At 39.9% G+C, this 18,183-nt stretch overlaps 2 protein-coding genes across 3 annotated transcripts; both read left to right on the top strand.

Annotated features, from left to right (window-relative positions):
- Positions 1-4,195: 4,195 nt before the first annotated feature.
- Positions 4,196-9,077, top strand: LOC116254984 (uncharacterized). 2 transcript variants are annotated; one of them, XR_004172793.2, is made up of 5 exons: positions 4,196-5,399; positions 5,615-6,102; positions 6,294-6,503; positions 7,033-7,188; positions 8,439-9,077. XR_004172793.2 is itself a non-coding variant. In XM_031630671.2 (4 exons), exons 1-4 carry the CDS (start codon positions 4,262-4,264, stop codon positions 8,556-8,558), a joined length of 1,956 nt encoding a protein of 651 aa, XP_031486531.1. In that variant the 5' UTR covers positions 4,196-4,261; the 3' UTR covers positions 8,559-9,077. The 2 variants fall into 2 exon arrangements, 1 of the variants encoding a protein (XP_031486531.1); XM_031630671.2 differs by lacking the exon at positions 7,033-7,188.
- Positions 9,078-12,526: 3,449 nt separating this feature from the next.
- LOC116254597 (translocase of chloroplast 101, chloroplastic-like) lies at positions 12,527-16,604 on the top strand. The gene has a single exon (XM_031630079.2). It carries the CDS (start codon positions 12,657-12,659, stop codon positions 16,539-16,541), a length of 3,885 nt encoding a protein of 1,294 aa, XP_031485939.1. The 5' UTR covers positions 12,527-12,656; the 3' UTR covers positions 16,542-16,604.
- The last annotated feature ends 1,579 nt before the right edge of the window (positions 16,605-18,183 follow it).

The following is an 18,183-nucleotide window of genomic DNA, read 5'->3' as shown; positions in this document are numbered from 1 at the left end:
AAGTAATTAATACGGATGAGACGAGCGAGATTGAATCGGACGTGGAAATGTGAAAAAACAAAAAAATAAAAAAATCTTCGGCGTGCGCTTGGACATGGTCGACCCGTTTCTTCGTTTTTCTTTTCCATCGGTTGTGGACTGAAAATTCCTCTGTGAAAAAACGTTGAAAGTTTCCTGTTTGCATTTGATCTGATGATTTGTTTGTCTCATATCAAGGATGGGAATGGGATCCTGGCAATTTGACCCTTCCAATCAATCATGGAGGGCCATGTTATTAAAAAGATGTGCCTAGATGGCGGTCAGCTTTTTGGATCTCTCTTTATTGTATTTGGTTTAATAAATGATTCAGCTATGGTTTTAACAAATAGCAGATTTAAGAACCATGGTTTTTAGGATTGTTTGATCAGGCCGGAATTGCATAATTCTATAATTAAAATTTTCCTTTTTGAGGAAATGAAAATTGCGTCATCGAACAAAGAATTTTGGTTTTAAAATTATAGTCTCATTCTTGAATCAAAATTTCGGAATAGAATTACGAGTTCTGAAATGTGTAATTTATTCATCTTTCTTTAAGGCACATGTCATGACAATACATCATTTTCAATTTTATAATCAAAGCTCTAGACTATCAAATAAAAATAAAACTTGAGTTTTCATTCTAATTCCAACTTGAAGTGCCGTCAAACACGCCTTTATGGTCACCACTATCTTTTAAATGCATTGATTTCAAGTTAGAGGGGATGAGATTTGATTTGAGATCCATTAATACAAAGCACATAATATTTGCATCTTTCAAGTATAAGATGTTGGATCATTTTATAACCCACTTGTTTAAAATCCTCGAACTTAATATCCTAAGATCTTAAATTGCCATGGATCTAAAATTCGAGGTAATCAAAATACCCTACACATTTATATGGTAGTGGGGTTTATGACAAGCTAGATAATTTACTTTTGTATTAATTTATTGAGGTTGTGTTTGCTTGATGGCACAAACCATCCCATGATGCCCTATCACAGAACAAGACATGGGCTTTTCCTATTCTCTCATGCACTTATAAAAGGTCATTTAATTTGTTGTCTCTATGACAACATGTCCTAATGTACTGTTTTAAAAAAAAAAAAGTGCAATGGTTCCAAGATGAAGAGTCTTTGTTTGTCATTTTTTTTTTCACTTCGATGGAGTAGGACAACATGTAACTGCTGTTCATTGTTTGACGTTGTTTGTTATAACATGTACATAATTATTGTCTATTGTTTGGATGTGCATAAGACACATACACATGAATATTTGTTTTGCTAGTTGAACTTAAAATACAAAGAAGAAAATGACGTTGACCTTCTTGCGATGTTTAGTCTTGTGTTTGATTGATGTGGTAAAGGAACACTGAATTTCATAACATTATCAATTTCCTTTAGCCATTCAAACATGATAGATTTGGGTATTTGTAAGCATGAAAAAAGTTGTTCATGGGTAACTTGTATGGTGTGTTTGTTTCGGTGATAAGAGATCTTTAAGATCTTAAATTCATGGATTTAAGGTAGACTCCCCCCTTCCCATAAAAGAAAAATCATACACAGATAATATCTCGGAGTTTTAAACTGTGATGTTTTTATCGGGTATAATACGACAAGTTTGAAAAAAAAAAAAATGATGATTTTTTAAAAATTTAGAAAACTAAAAATGAGAAAAAATAAAATAAGTGAGAAATAACACAAACATCAAAAGATAAATAGATTTGCAACCAATAAAAATAAAAATGAAAAAAAAAAGTTTGACTTAAAAAAAACCAAAAAACGCACAAAAAATTGGTTAAAAATGTATTAAAGACACGTTAAAGTGCATTAAAAACGTTTTCCTTTTAAAATGTGTTTTTTAAAAAATTTTAAACAGCAAATTAATTTATCCCATTTTTTTGAAAAAACGCGTTTTGTGTAACTATGGACTTAAACTGAACATATTCCAAAATTCATCTTTTTATGAACTCTCGAATTTTGGATTTGAGGCTATCAAACGCAATCTAAAACAACAAATATCTTGGGTGAGTGGTTATTGTTTTTTGTTTTGCTTTATGTGTTTGTAGTGGGGGTAACTTTTGTGGGGGACACGAGCCAAAAAAATCCTGTCCCGAACCCATTGAGTAATGCTCCACATTCCACCATTGAATAGTGGTCCTCAGTCCAACTCTCAATGTCATTAGGAGAATAGTGTCCATAAGAATCGACATGTCCAATATGTGCCTCTTACCCTACCAGTTATAGAGAGAGAAAGAGAGAAAGATTGCTACCATGATATTTAGTGGGATATGAGACAATGCAAAACTCATATGAAACTGACTCTTAAAATTATTCTTAATTAGACTTAAAATTTTCTACTAAACTACTTGGCATGCTTTGAGTAATCTATCAGCCATCAGCCCAACTCTCAACGTCATAAGAGAATAGGAATTCATAAGAGACGTGCCTAATACACGCCCCTGCCCGACCAGCTAGAGAGAGAATTTTTTTTGCCAATTATAATAAAATGACAACAAACTATGGTTATCACAATATTATATGTGATATCTACTGGAACTATGAATTCAACAAGTTAGGGCACTCATGGTGTTTAGTAGAGAGAGGTTGAACTTCCTGTTTGATGGGCAGGATGTTTTCTGTAGCACTGAAAATAAAATTTTAATTTTTTTTAAAAAAAATTCTTGCCCATCAAACTTGAGATGAGAAAAGTAAGTTGAGTTGGTTTTCAGAAATTTCATTCCATATTTTTTTTTTCCACCTCAAAGGGTGGAATCAAATTTCCAGGATAAAAAAAAGTAATTATTGAACTCTCAAATAATTCCTTAATCCTCCAACGCTTTCTCTTTTTTCATCTCTCATTCCTATCAAACTAAGGAATTTATTTCTTATAACACAAATCTAAGTCCAACAAACACAAAGGGGTTTTGAAAATCAAGATTTTGTTTTTGTTTATTGAAATAAGTTTATGAAAACTTCTTTCAACTTCATATTTCCAATGCATCAACCGCCAGCACACCTTAGCCATGGACGAGGGGGCAATGCCAATGCCCTTTATCATTAATGAGGATTAAGTTTTTGAGGCAATGTCTTTAGGAGGTCGGTGCAATAGTCACGCTAGGGGTTGGTTGGCCGTCAATTCCTGTTTCGAATACTCAAAGTGTCAACTTTTTTTTTATGTTGCAAAAGGGACCACTTATGTGCAAACTAAAGCATAATGAGGCGACACCCTAAGAAAACAAGAGATTGGATGAGAGCTTCAATTATTTTCTAAGCAGTATGATAAAATACTATTTGTGCTCACTCAAAAGTTATTGCAGTCATGTGTGTTCATTGACATTACTAAAGGTACCACAGAGAGGAGAAAGTTTTGGCCTTCTTTCTTGGCCCAACAAATTATGATATTGCAGGAAGTTTGATATGAACCACAAATGAACTGACTTTGTTCACTGCATTACTTGGATGTAAAGTAGAAAAACATTACTCTTTTTGATGTTTGATAAATTGATACATTAATCAATTCCAACCATTACAAAGCAATTTTTATTCGAGCAATCAAAATCACATGAAAGGGTAAAAAGATAGAGAGGCTAACTAAGGTCATTATCACTGCCCATTCATGATCAAATATCTCTCCGTCTCTCACCTCACCTACCAAAGGCATTAATCAAACGCCTCAATAGATCTGATTTTGTTCTAAAATGCATGTTCCAAGACTATCATATTTTTGTTATAGAAAATGTTGCAAAATTATATCAAACACCTCAATGTTTGGATATAGAGACAACACCAATGTCTATTAACTTTAGGGTCCATCGGGTCAATTGGGATCATTAACTAGATTGTTTGTCATGCATGCACTGCTGAATACTGAAGTTTGTTGTCTTTTAAATTATGAATATCATCAATTTTCTTAAACATACATAAATATTCATATTACATGTTGTTCAGTTGATCAAAAGATCAAACATGAACTCTAAGCGTACTTACTTTCTTCATTTGACTATAAAAAAAATGAAATATAAAAATTTATAACTTAATCCGAACGAGTCATTCAAATCAACTCGCTAACCCAACCCAATCGATCCCATCCGAACAAAGAGAAAATGACAGATCTTTCACGTTAACACGATAAGTACCTTAAAAGTGACCGTCACAAACGTTTCTCACCAACGTTCAGTCTCTGACTCTCAATGCGATAGGCCCTTTCCCGGGCAGGAGCATTCGCTCCCGTCTGCTTCGGCCCATGGCGCGCCTCTATGCGGGCGTTGCTCCTCGCTGCTCCATCTCCCCACCATTCCCATCGTCGAGGCTCGCCAAGAGGAGAACCAACAGACTCAGGGAGAAGCTCCTCAAGACCCTTGGCCCTCCCCGCCAACCGCTTTCCATCTCGCTTCCTCCAACCCAGGAGACCATCCACAGAAGAGAAGAGTGGGATGGAACGACCCTGGACGATTCTGCAACCGTTGTTTCGACAGACGACCGTCGTATCGAACTCAGTATCGGTCATTCTCCTACTCCGTCGGAGGTCCTCCATGGAGTCTCCGACCCTCTTCCTAGAGTTCCCGTTCTTCGCTGGTCGTTGCAGCTGGTTGGTATCTTCATTTTTCAGACAATTTGTGCCGTTTGGTTTCTTGGGGCCGGCCATTCCGATGAAGAAGCGAGGGATAAGGGTGTTGGGGGTAGTAAGAATCTCGAAAGTTCAAAGTTGAGGGGAGGAGAAATGAAGGGGAACAATGGATTGCAGTTGCAGAACGGTGGCGGTCGTTTTAGTGAAGGTCTTGGATCGAATTTGGGTAAGCTACATGCGAATGCTGACGAGGATTTGGACGAAAAAATATCTAAAATTCGTGCAATGGCTAGGGAAGCTCGCTTGATGGAAAGGTTGGAAATGGGGCGCAATGGCGACGTCATTGGCGGCTTGGCAGCTGAGGAAGATAAGGAAGTTGTGCCACCTGCAGTTATGGACTCGGCGACGGATACAGCGAGTCCTAGAACTGAGAAAAATCAGATAGAAGGAGAAGTGGACGAGCTGTTGGGAGAATTGCCTCAGCTAGTTCGATCTCGTCTGAGGAAATTGCCTCCCAAATCGTATTTAGCGCGCTTCGCTGGAGCGCCTCGAAGAAGAATGAACAGGAACAACGTGGTTGGCAACAGAGGCTCGTCTCCCTTACCAGCGAAAGATGAATTGGCGAAATCGGGCTCCGACAACCCAAAAGGAGGAAGTGCAGAACCAGTGATCAGAGAGAAACCCAGAGGATTTCAGAATACTGGAGGGGTTAATAAGAAAGGAAACAAGGCTCATATTGAAGATGGTGTTGCGCTGAACAGCAAAACAGATAAACGTACAAAAGAGAGGAATTCCTCTTTAGGCAGAAGAAAAGGTATGATTGTTAGTTGTAATTTGGGGGGACGAGACAGAGTTCATTGCTCTGAACAGTTCAGCTGATAAGATGGATCTATAAATGTCTCAGGCACCCCTGTGATGCTTACTCTCTTTGTTCGATGTGTTTGCTTTATATGTTGGAATCGTTATCGTGTTTTTACCCGAGAGAATTATAAACCTTGCTGGAATAACTGCGTTTTTGTTGTGGTCTAGGTGACGCGAAACAAGTGGAGCATAAGAGCTTTACTGAACCATTTATTACATCCAGCGAAGAAAGAGAATCAAGTGCTTCATGTCACGAAGCTGTTGGGAGGCTTGGAAACGGCGGAGATACTGCTGTTAGCGGTCGTTTAGGTAGTTACAATTCTGAAGGATCTTTGCAGGATAATCTCACGAAAGTTAATGGTATGAACAAAATAAATGATGCTTATATGCCTTCTGTGGTAACTCATGACCCTAGTCCGATGAAGGACGTGGAAACTAAAAAAGTCAATGTGGAAAATAGAAGGTCTGGGCAGTCAATGAAGGAAAATACTGCAAAGCCCGCAAGATCTGGGAGTTCAGCGTTGCTTAAGCATAATAATGGTTCTCAGCAGAGGTTGCAAACTAAAGAGGATAAACATAAATCGCAACTACATGATACCAAACACAATCAATCAAAAGAAAATGAATTTTGGTGGTTAAGCCTTCCCTATGTCCATGTAAGTAATAAACAGCCTTATACATTTGTTTTTTAACCCTTTTTTCAGTGGGGTGGGTTTTTCTTTTCATCATGCTGATATTAATATTGTTTTGGTGTACTGCCATCTTGAATAAGTAATCTGGTTGTGGTTGGTTTTGTTTCTCATGTTTGAATAGTTAGTGAGCACTATGAATACAACTTGTGCTTCAGGTAATTTTTTTGCATAGAGGAGTGGGTGATACACGTGCAAAGGGACTTTATTCCTTAAAGCTACATCATGGTGCAGACAACGATGCTGCTGGTTCTCATATCATTGCATTTCAAGACCGTGGTGATGCAACCAATTTCTGTTTTCTTTTAGAGTCCCTTTTCAAAGACCTGGGAGATGCGTATGCTGATGTTGTTCCTTTATCAATCAAGGTATGTCTTAGTTTACTGTATAGGTTGGATAATTCTATCATGTACTATGATATATCAAACGTGTTACTTTGGCATTGCATGGGAGGAGCTAGAGGGAGGCAAAATTATGCTCATAGTACAACTTTACAATGGAACCACCCTAGAGCCCTGAAACTGAGTCTTGGTTAGTGCAATCGCGGTCTTCGTCTGTCGCTACTGCAGTAGGAATCAGCATTACATTAGATACAGCTATAGGTAATAGAGATGTTCACTTATCTGTTTTCTTTTTTGGGATGAGAAAATCAAAATTCAGTAAAACGAGAAACAAATAAGAAGACCTACTGCAGAGTCAAGGAATAGTATGGAAAGAAGAGTCCCTTTGTCTCTCCAGAGGACAGCAGGCTAGCCAGAAGCCAAGTCATGTAATGCTGTAAAAATGAAATGATTATGATCCCATGAAGTAGGTGATTTCCTCAAAGTTTTCTTCCATTCGGCATAGGAAGAAAGGCCCATTCAAAATCGAGATATCTAATATAATCCTTGTTACCAGGACAACTTCGATTGGGTTCCTGGGTTATCTTCAAAGGAGAAGTAAAGTTAGCCATGCTTTGTCTTCTACTCTGTGCTCTGATAAAGCAGTTGATGACATACTTCTGATGGACAACTGTGGCATTAACTGAAGTCTAAGATATTAGATATTGCCAAGGTGAAAATTTTTCATAGTCATAGTATGTTTCTCCAATATTTTCCAAACAAAAGTGGGGAATTGGTTGTCTACTGTTGTTGCATATTACCAGTTCAAAACACCCTTGCTTGGCAGAATATATAGCCAGGAACATCTCACTGCTGTATTACTTCTGAGAAATTCTGTTTGAATTATAAGAATTTGCTGTATCAATTGGGTTGTGGATCTTCTTATAATATGACATCATTAGAATTATGCCTTCCCAAATTTTGCTTTTTTCTGTTGGTAAAGGTACTTGGCTTTTTTCTCCTATACCAATTGATTAAGCAAGACACTTGGCTATGATGTGAGTGTCGCTTTTGGTATGTTCTATAATATTGGTGCAGTAATTTTGCATTACTTGGAGCTATGCATGCTTCTCATTGGTAGGAGACAATGGATGATGTCTCTCCTGGGTAATAAGACTTAGTTGACTGTTATGTGAAGTTTGTGCTGAAGTTTGCTAAGAATAAGGATCTTTCTTTGTAGAAACACAAGTAGGTTGCGATTGTATGATTGACCTACATCCAACTCAAGCGGCAAATTAGAGAGGTTGCTAACATGTAATAGTCCAAGTAAGGTGGATATATATCTATGATTTCTTTAGTCGTGTAGCTATGAGGAGATGGTGGTTGAAATTACAGGCAAGTCTGCTGTTAGTCCAGGGTCTGTGGCAAAGAGGTCATTTTTGCTATAATCTACTAGTTTCTGACTGAAAGACTGAAGCTGTTTTTGCTGGGTAATGCCGTCATGGCAACGGCTTTAGTTTCTGATTTCATTGTCAACCAATACTTCTTTCAAATTTTCATGATTTCCAAGTGCAATACTATCTTATGAGGATTTTTTATCAAAGGTTTTTTATGGCTTAATTGGTTATGTTCTTTCTTTACACCTTCACCTTCCTGAGTTTTTACTAAAACCTGAATTAAGAGATGCACTTTGATTCTAATTTGAGTGCCTTTTATGTGGTTGTCCAACCATTACATGGTTGGATTTATTGAGTTTCAATTTCATCCGTACTTCAAACATACACTAGATGAAGTTTAAATTGTTTTACAGCCACACAAAATCTTGGGCTAAAAGCATGGACAAAAAAGCCCAAAGTCACACACACACATCTGTCTGGAAACATTCCTCTTTCATTTTCAAGTCTTATGGGAGCTAATGATGTGCATTATCTAATCCAGAACCAAGATACATTAAACTAACTAACTTGGGACCTGTGTTTTTAGGAGCTCCATGGTGAAGTCAAGTCAGGCTCCATGAATGTCAAAGTGGTGAGGAAGGGAGAACTCAAGCTTTATGTTGGACAACCACTAGAGGAAGTTGAGAGAAAATTGCGTTCCCTCTAGACCAACTCTCCAAGATGTAGAAAAGGAAACAAGGAGAAGAAATCAAACAGGTTAATATTTCTTTGTGTTTCCTTGTGGTGGTTTAGTTTTAGTTATTGACAAAGCACAATCATGGAGAGAAGAAGAATCTGAAAAAAAGCAGAAAGATGGTGACACGTTGATCCATTTCATGGTCAATCTATATGGGGGCTATATAAAAGAATAATCATGTCGTCAAGTGCTTTTTCCATCATAGCTTTTCATAGCTATGTCAACATAGTCAACTTCTGCAAGGTTTCAATATTCTTACCTCTTATTCATCCCTTATAGATTTAGAATATCAGAATGTAATTCTTTCAGATAGTTCATAACTTTTTTTGTATGTCCAGGAAAGAAAAGGATGTAGCATGGTTGTAATTGAGATTCTTAATGAGGGTCCTCAAAATCCCTAGGTTTGAGGTGATTTACATCATATTTATTTGTAAGCTATCAATTTTGAGAAAATAAGATCCATCATTCGGTTTCTTTGAAGCCACAAAACATGCAAAATTGTTTTTATGACACAGGAATCCCACTAACCTTCGTGCCAACAGGATCTGGAAGTTAGTACATCAGGTTGTTATCTCATTATCTGTTTTGTAGCTTGTAAGATTTGGGCCTGAATAGGTACTGGAATTTCCGTATGGAGGTTCTTCTGCGTACTGCAGCTGGTAAAGTATACTAGTTATGGACTGGAAGGGAAATTGTCCCTTACCTGCAACTGCAAGATATTATCTGGTCACCTCTGAATTTGGAATTTCTTTTCTTCTTTGGTTTGTTGTTTGTTTTCACGTTTTTCACGTGAAAAGTTTGGATAACAAGGAACTCTACAAGGACCAGACTACTTAGTGGACCTGCCTGTGGGAAGTAAGCCTCGGTGAGTCTGGACCACCGTGCTTATGAGAATGCAGAAGATTTCAGGGGCGCGGAGTATCGTTGGGACTTGAACTTTAGGTTTTTTTTTTTTTACCTCAATACCTTTCTTAACTCCTTACTTTCTGCCCGTTTAGAACACGTTCGTATTGGATATCAATCTGCAGAAGGTGCATCAAGTCTATCAATTTTATGATGTCTTATTCATATTAATGCGGTTTGAGATTGGTCGGCAGTGGGTAGAATTGAGATCAGTAGTGGGTAGAACTGAGATCAGTTGCAAGCAAATTAAGCTTCGGTTTCAGCGTTCATCAGTTTTGCTCCGTACAAGTTTTTAGTGGACGTAAGCTCAAGGTTACTCTATCCAAATGAAGCAGATGCCCAGTACAAATTATGAGCATAGATCAACCTTGAACTAGTATATATGAGAAACATGATTTTGGGGATCTAAGAACTGATTTCCCGATCTATTTCTCAATAAGATATGGCCTGCTAGAGGCTACATTGTGTTTCTCTTTTCTGTAATTTGCAGTACGCTTATTCTTGCCAGTAAAAAACTATGCTGTTAAGCTGAACACTTGTTCGTACATCAGGATCACATGGTTCCCTAGTTAAAACTTAAAACAAGGCAGAGTAAAGTGGACATTCACTTTTGTCTTAATTGTTCCACTGTTTACTCCATCGTAACTGATGCAGCATGTACATTTGTCTCGCATGCCAAAACGGTTGGCTTCCAATATGTCAAAGGACTTCTCAGTTGTGAGGTGGTGGCCACAACAGTAAACCTTCAAAGATCTTCCTTCTGCAGTTCATCCATCTAGGTCGAGGAGTCACCCGCCATGGATGGATGCCTTGCTTTAGATGACATGGAATCTGCGCAGTAGTCTCAAAGCTAGTGATACACATTGAATCTAGTGCATAAAGATGAATGGTTGTAAGGATCGATTACTGGTGGTTGGCTGCCTCTCATCTACATGAAGAAATGGCAGCCGGGACGCACTGAGCTGATTGCTGCCTTATTTGATCAAATTGTTCATGTGAGGCAGATTCTTGGTGCTGTAAATATACTACTGTAATGGCAGTGAAGGAAACTTTAAAATGGTTGTTAGGTTATGAGCATCTGAACATGATTCATAAGCTTGAACTTAGGGCACATCTGATCTTTATCAAGGTGTCTCAGATCTCTTGGCTTTGAATTGCGAGTATGAGAGTTGGTATATGGTGGAAGCTCGACGTGTGTTTACTTCACAGATCAAGCACGTTAGTTGGTTTGATGTGATAGGAGTCCCTCATTGTCATAGAAGAGAAAGGGAAATTAAAAGGGCATTCATATTGTTTAGGAGAAGAAATGGTGGTAGGAAGAATATTGTTCGAACCCTTTGGTGCGAAATGTTCATGCACAAAATCTGTTGCAGAAAGCGAACATGCACAAAATCTGTTGCAGAAAGCCCTGTGACACCTGTGAAAGCTTAAAAGTTTAAAGATGATATATATATATATAATTTATGGATGCTAAAAAGATTAGACCATCTCTCATGCTTTTTATCACTAATAACTTTTGCTTTTAGGCAGTCCTCCATTGTAGTCTTTGGATCATGAGGAATGCATGCTTGTCACGGGTTCTCTTTTTGGATGACCTGTAAAAAAGGCTCACGTGTAAAACATGAATTGAAACTCTAAAGCTCCATTTCCTATATACTTCTCGTGCTATCAGCATGTGAAATATGTATTTTCTAAGTGAAGGTCCGCTTCGACCAACTGCAGAGAAATTTAAGAACAATGGTCATGGAAAAGAGGGGAGGCACAGAGAAATATTAAGCATAATTTTGCAGCATCGTTAAATTCATTGAAACAGTTGAAAAAGTCCAAAACCCAAGTTCTAAAATTCAAACGCTGGTGAAAGATAGTTTACTTTTTATACCATAAATTTCCAGGGATTTAAACGGGTTAGTTTGAACAAGTACTTTAAAAAAATCATAGCTGGATGAATTGGTACTACCAGAAAGCCAGGAAAAAAAAAAATCGAAATCCTAGAATCGTATCCAGGCTCAATTACATCCTTATTCATGAGATTGCCTAAATAATAACTTGGACTGACAATAATCAGTTATGAGCTTTAAATTTTAAAATTCTCTAAGCAGTTCTTTTGAGTTGGGTTCAGGACAATTTAAAATAGTCAAGTTTTTAACTTATAGTGACAACCAATGTTCAAAAATCACAGAGATACATTAAGGATGCTGAGCGTCATTAATGGATACTGAGAATCCTAAGGGCAACTAGGAACTGTAGAATCCAGCGCAAACTTTGACCTAAGATATTGGAAAACAATTATCTATCGACAATCTGACAAAATCTGCGGAAAGCATTCATGGTGAACTTAATCTATCCAATGATTATTAAAAGCTGTTGTTTGATAAACTCGTATCATGAAAAGCCTAGAATCACATTGGATTCTTTCTACATTGAAATTTTGACAGATTCAAATTTCTTTAAATACAAAAAATATACATTAAGGAAACATTAAAGTTAAGTTTTCCCAAATAATATGAAAGAAGTAAATAATGAGTTATGAAGTTTAATCAATTAGAAGCATAATTGTGAAATAACAGAGGAAACGAACAAAAAAGGTAGTAATATCAAAGCAAGCAATTACGTCTCTTCTTTTCCAAGTCGATTTGAATAAGCTGACTTATAATTCAAGCTAATCCTTTTTCAGATTTTATGCGAAAAAGCTTCTAAAGTTGAAAGACTGAATCACTTGCTGATAGCTGAATTCAAGCTTACTGAAATTGATTTTTCATGCCGATGACATGATTATTATTTTTACTTTTCCAAAGAAATTTGTTCATTGTGCTTGTGCTTGTCTTTTTCATTCATATGTGCCCAAAAGTTTTCAATTCATGGACTAAAAAATTGTCTATATACGACATGTCAATACATGCCCTCTACCAAATTAGCTTCTTCAAAATGTACGGTTATCATTTTTTAACATAAAATATGAAAAATTAAACAAAGAGTTTATAAACCCTTGCCTTGCGAGCATTGAGGCATAAAATGAGAGAGAGAGAGAGGAGAGAGAGAAATGTGTCAACAAAAAGGAAAAGTTTAAGAATGGGAAAAGGATTTCACACGTCCTCTTTATAAGTGCTTGATGTTTTGCGCTCCAAAGCCAAAACCAAGAAGGGCGGAAAGGAAAGGAACACCGCCATGGACGCATGGCTCCCAGCTGCGTTTTACCGGGCAAAGGGGACGCCTTCGTCATCTGCCGTTACGTCAGGCTCCCCCTTGCCGCCCATCAGGGCACCCCTTTCTGGAGATAGCGATGATGATCATGACGGTGATTATTACTCGAGCGAGGCTAGCGCCAAGAGTGATGGTGTGGCGAGCCGTTTCAGCGATGATTCTGCAAGCTTCTTAAGCGGGGACGACGAGTTCGAGACCGCCTCGGAGACGCCTTGGGATGCGTCGGAAAGATTCGAAGATGAGCTTGTCGAGGAGAAACAGGAGGAGGATGGTGACGGTGGTCGGGTCCCAATTGTGAGAAGCTACGACCTGTCGTCGTCTCCCGGCATTTACGGCCCAGCCGTTACGATGGTGCCAGTTGCGAAGCTGACGTCGGAGACAGAAGACGAAGATTGTGAGGTTAGGGATGGCGTTTCTAGCGATGGGGATGATGGGTTCATTGGTGTACTTAGAATCCCTGTAGAAACAGGGCAGGAGGGGTTGGTGGGTGGTAGGTTTGAGGAGAAGGAGAGCTCGGCGTCGGAAGGGGTAGGGTTGGGGAAGGAGAGTGGTGCAGCGGGCGGAGCGATGAAGTTTTTTGACGGTGGGCAGGGAAAATCTGATTTTATAAGTGACCCAATTGCTGAAACCCTTGGTTCTTTTGGCACGAGCTCTCTGGAGGTAGAGGATAATGGCGGGAAGTTGGGATCAATAGAGACCAAAGTGGCTGGTGGCACCAGGGTAATTGCAGAACTTGGTCGTGAAGAAGTAGATTCGTCCATTATCTGCGTAGATGTTGCTGGAGTTGATGGAGATGAGGTTCGTAGCATAGAGGAGATGAAACGAACTGTACCTTTTAGTAGAGAGTTTGACAAAGAGGCTGAGGCAACAAGTGAACATGTGAAGTACTCACCTTCCATGGATACCATTATGGTTGAGGCTTCCGTGAGCGGTGTGGTTGGTGAGCGGGTGTATGAAGAACCTTTCATGACGTTAGGCTCCAAGGGTTCTACTGTTGCCAAGAGGGAAGACCCCAATGGTGCTGCCTCGTGTATAAACGTCGGTTTTGGCAAAGAGACTGTTGTTTTAGATGAGGCCCTGATGGAGGGAATGGTTGAAGCTGGTTCAAGTGATGATGGTTCAACGTGCTTGGTGATTGAACCAGCGTTGGAACCGGTTTCTGAGGCAATAGATGCTGCTGACTGGGAGTTCCAAACCAGTTCCTATGTTGGGATGTGTGGGAACGATACTGAAGTTGATGGTTCTGATCCAACGGGCCGATTGCAAGACAACCAGTTAACACACCGAACTAGTTCACAGGGGCCAAATGATTCCGAAATTAGAAACAAGCAAGAGCTGGATGCTGATGATGGATCGATTGCTACAGGTGACAACAGTGACGATTTGAATTTCGTCAGGGAGTTAGAGAATTTCGTGAAGTTCTCCAGAAACTCTGACGTCAGATTTGCTGAGAACGGGTCTACCGCATCTCACATCATTGAGGCAGCAGATAGTGAAGAAGAAGAAGAATATGGTGATGATGATAAAGTGTTGTTTGATTCAGCTACCCTGACTGCTCTGTTGAAGGCCGCGAGCAATGTTAATGCCAGATCCACCTCTCAAAACCCTGCCGGTTTGGGATCATCAGTTCCGGCATTAGGTCTGTCTGCACCTCGCAGAATTAGTAGTGCGGGTAATTTTGCTTCTTCAGCCACAAGAGAATCAGAAACAGAGAACATGGATGATGAAGAGAAGAAGCTTCATGACAAGATAAACATGATCAGGATGAATTTTTTGCGCCTTGTCTACAGATTAGGACAGTCACTCGACGAGTCGGCTGTTGCTCAGGTTCTTTACAGGTTAGCTCTTGCTGAAGGAACGAGGAATAGTAAAACTACTAGACTCTTCAGCCTAGACACCGCTTTCCAAACTGCAAAAAAGCTAGAAGAAGATGGCAAAGAGGAGATCGACTTCTCCTGCACTATTTTGGTCATTGGAAAGACTGGAGTTGGCAAGAGTGCAACCATCAATTCTATATTTGGTGAAGACAAAGTTCCAACCGATGCCTTTCAGCCAGCTACAAGTATGGTGCGAGTGATCACTGGCATTGTGGATGGTGTGAAACTTCGAGTGATTGATACTCCAGGATTAAGACCATCAGTTATGGAACAGCGTACCAACAGGAAAATTCTTTCGTCGGTGAAGAAATTCATGAAGAAATTCCCACCAGATATTATCTTTTATGTCGATCGGATGGACACCTGTTCACGTGACACCAATAATCTTCCATTGTTAGAGTCGATCACCTCTAACCTTGGGACATCGATATGGTTCAATGTCACCGTGGCTCTCACTCATGCATCTTCTGCACCACCAGAAGGTCCCAGCGGCTCTCCACTTCCTTATGAAACATTGGTTTCACATAGGTCGCAAGCCGTTCAGAATTCCATCCGGCAGGCAGCTGGAGATATGCGTCTCATGAATCAGGTGGTGCTTGTTGAGAACCACCCATCATGCAGACGGAATCAACGCGGCCACCAGGTGCTGCCCAATGGGCAGAGTTGGCGGCCGCGGCTGCTCCTGTTATGCTACTCTTCTAAGATCTTAACAGAAGTAAATTCTCTACTGAGACCGCAAGATCCTGCCATCACAAAACTCTTGTTCGGTGGTCATCGTTATCGTTCAGTACCTGTTCCATTTCTGCTGTCCTCATTGTTGCAGTCAAGATCCCATCCTAGTCTTGCCTCTGCAGATAATGAGGAAGCGTACTTTGAGATGGAGGAAGAGTTGCCTGAAGCTGATACTGACGAAGAAGAATATGATCAGCTTCCACCATTCAAACCTTTGGGAAAATCTCAGATAGCTAAGCTGAGCAAGGAACAGAGGAAGGCCTATTTCCAGGAGTATGACTATCGAGTGAAACTATTCCAGAAGAAGCAATTGAAGGAGGAATTGAGCCAGAGGAGAGAAGCCGAGAAGCTCTCTGGTTCGTGCCCAAGAAGTAGATCAGATGAATCTGATCCCGAGAATGGGGACCCCCCCTCTATTCAAGTCCCACTTCCCGACATGCTATTGCCATCTACATTTGATGGGGATAGCCCTGCATACAGATACCGATCAACTGAATCTGAGCTGCTTGTGCGCCCTGTGTTGGATGCCCATGGCTGGGATCACGATTGTGGATACGATGGCATTAGCCTGGAGGATAATCGCACGGTGTCTGGTCGGTTTCCAGCAGGTCTTGTATTGCAGATCACCAAAGACAAGAAAGAATTTAGTATCCATATGGATTCTTCAATCGCTATGAAGCATGGGGATCACGGCTCCACGATGGCGGCCTTTGATGTTCAAACTCTTGGTAAGCAGCTTGCTTACACTTTCAGAGGTGAATCGAAGTTCAAAAGCTTCAAGAAGAACAGGACTGCTGCCGGGTTGTCTTTCACTCACATCGGACAGGCTGTCGCCTCTGGAATCAAGATAGAGGATCAGATTTCAATTGGAAGACAGGCAACTCTTTCGGCGAGCGCAGGAGCTATGAGTGCCCAAGGTGATGTGGCCTACGGTGCCAACTTGGAGGCACGAATCATGGAAAAGGATTATCCAATTGGGCAGGATGGCACGACCCTTGGTCTCTCTCTGATGCAATGGCGGCGAGACTTGGCCTTGGGTGCCAACTTACAGACACAGTTTTCTGTGGGCCGTGGCACCAAGACTGCTGTGCGCGTTGGCCTGAACAACAAGCGAAGTGGGCAGATAACAGTTAGGACCAGCAGCTCAGAGCAGCTTCAGATTGCTCTGATTGGTCTCTTGCCGGTTGCCGCGGCCATTTTCAGGAGCATTGTGCCTGGTGAATCCCAGGTTATGCATTAGATTGTTAATTATGTTATCAGTTTTCCTTTCATATTCGAATAATCGAATGTTCTTTTGGCGGGATACGTAACATACGTTGCAGCAGTGGGGAGATATTAGATAGAGATTTTGACGAGTAGAGCAGAATAAATATTCTCTTTCTTATGCTGCCAACTGATGAGTATTTAGTGATTATATTTTCTTAATAGGATAAGGAAATGCATTGTTGAGGTGCTGGAGAATCTTCCCTGTTCTTTCCTCTCAAATTTTCTGTCTGATACATCTTTTAACACATGAAGACAGTAGGCTAATCAAGTCTCAGCCATGGCCATTATGCAGGCTGAGATTTTTATGGTGTTGTCCTCATATATAAGACAGCGGTGGACCGCTTGAGGGTCAGGATGTCAATTGTTAAGTGGTCTGGTCCATTGACCAAGTGTCTGCATGACCACAATCTCATATTCGATTGTTATTATAGAATGCTGCATCCGAAGAATGTTAAAAGTTAAAAACAGAAAGAAGTATATTCATCAGATGCCACGAAAGTACAGGTTCTTCAATGTCTTCTGCAGCAAAATCACTAAAAGAGCATCGCCTTCCCTGTCTTTCTCAGTTTTGCCAACATCTCTTTACGTATATCCTTGGTGTCAAATGATAAGCGGCCGCTTCTAGATTGCATGGCTAGCTGCACAGGTGATCAAATTGTTCTCTGTTAAGTTTTTGTTACCAATAGCTTTTCATTGCATTGTGGAAGGCAAGGTCTTTGACTACAGAGCATATGACGCAAATCGTGGAAAAACAATCTCTGATAGGAAAAGCATCCGTACGGAAGGAAATTGATGTTTTGTTCAGATTTAACCATGTGAAGTGTACGGACTTACTCTAAAATCCGTAGCACCAGCAAGGGTGCAAAAGAAACAAATGGTGGAAAAATATTGAGACACCCCGTCCGTGTACCTTTGCCACCATTATTTAAATGCTGATGGAATAGACTTAACTAGATAAAGGGTTGTTGAGCCACACACAACTTCTGTTTTCTCTCTTGCATTCAAATGCACAAACGGCAGAAGTATATTAGTGTCTAAAACTTTAGTCTTCTTTCACCCACATCACATCTTTGGTTCTCTCTTACATTCAAATGCGCAAACAGCAAGTGTTTTTATTAGAAGAAAGTTAATAGTCAATACATGGAAATGGAAAACAATGTCATGAAGAATGAAGAAGTCCAGAGTTGATCATATGCAACTTTCTTGTAAGACAAAATAATTTCATACAAAATGACATGAACAAAGCCTGGAGAAATAAGAGAAATTTAATAATGAATCAGAGAGAGAGGGAGAGAGAAATGATTTGACATTACAAAAACCACCCACCAACAAGTTGCTGAGGGGGGGGGGGGGCGGGCAAGAATCACCTCATACTTTTCCGGAGTTACAACAACACAAGAGAAAACAGAAAAATAAAACAACAGTACTTTCCTGAGGTACAACACGAGAGAATAGAAAAATAAAACACCAGTACAGAGGTCTAATATTTTGCGCTAGTAGAACTCCAAACAACACTACAATATCAACAGGGTGTTAAGCTCCAGATCTTTGTTAGGAACAACACGAAACTCTTTCCCGCACTCTCAAGAGGGGGTTAGAAACAACAAGGAAGAAGA

The sequence above is a fragment of the Nymphaea colorata genome, chromosome 5, assembly GCF_008831285.2.
Source record: "Nymphaea colorata isolate Beijing-Zhang1983 chromosome 5, ASM883128v2, whole genome shotgun sequence".
Lineage (NCBI taxonomy): Eukaryota > Viridiplantae > Streptophyta > Magnoliopsida > Nymphaeales > Nymphaeaceae > Nymphaea > Nymphaea colorata.
This window is presented reverse-complemented; position numbering and strand designations above follow the sequence as displayed.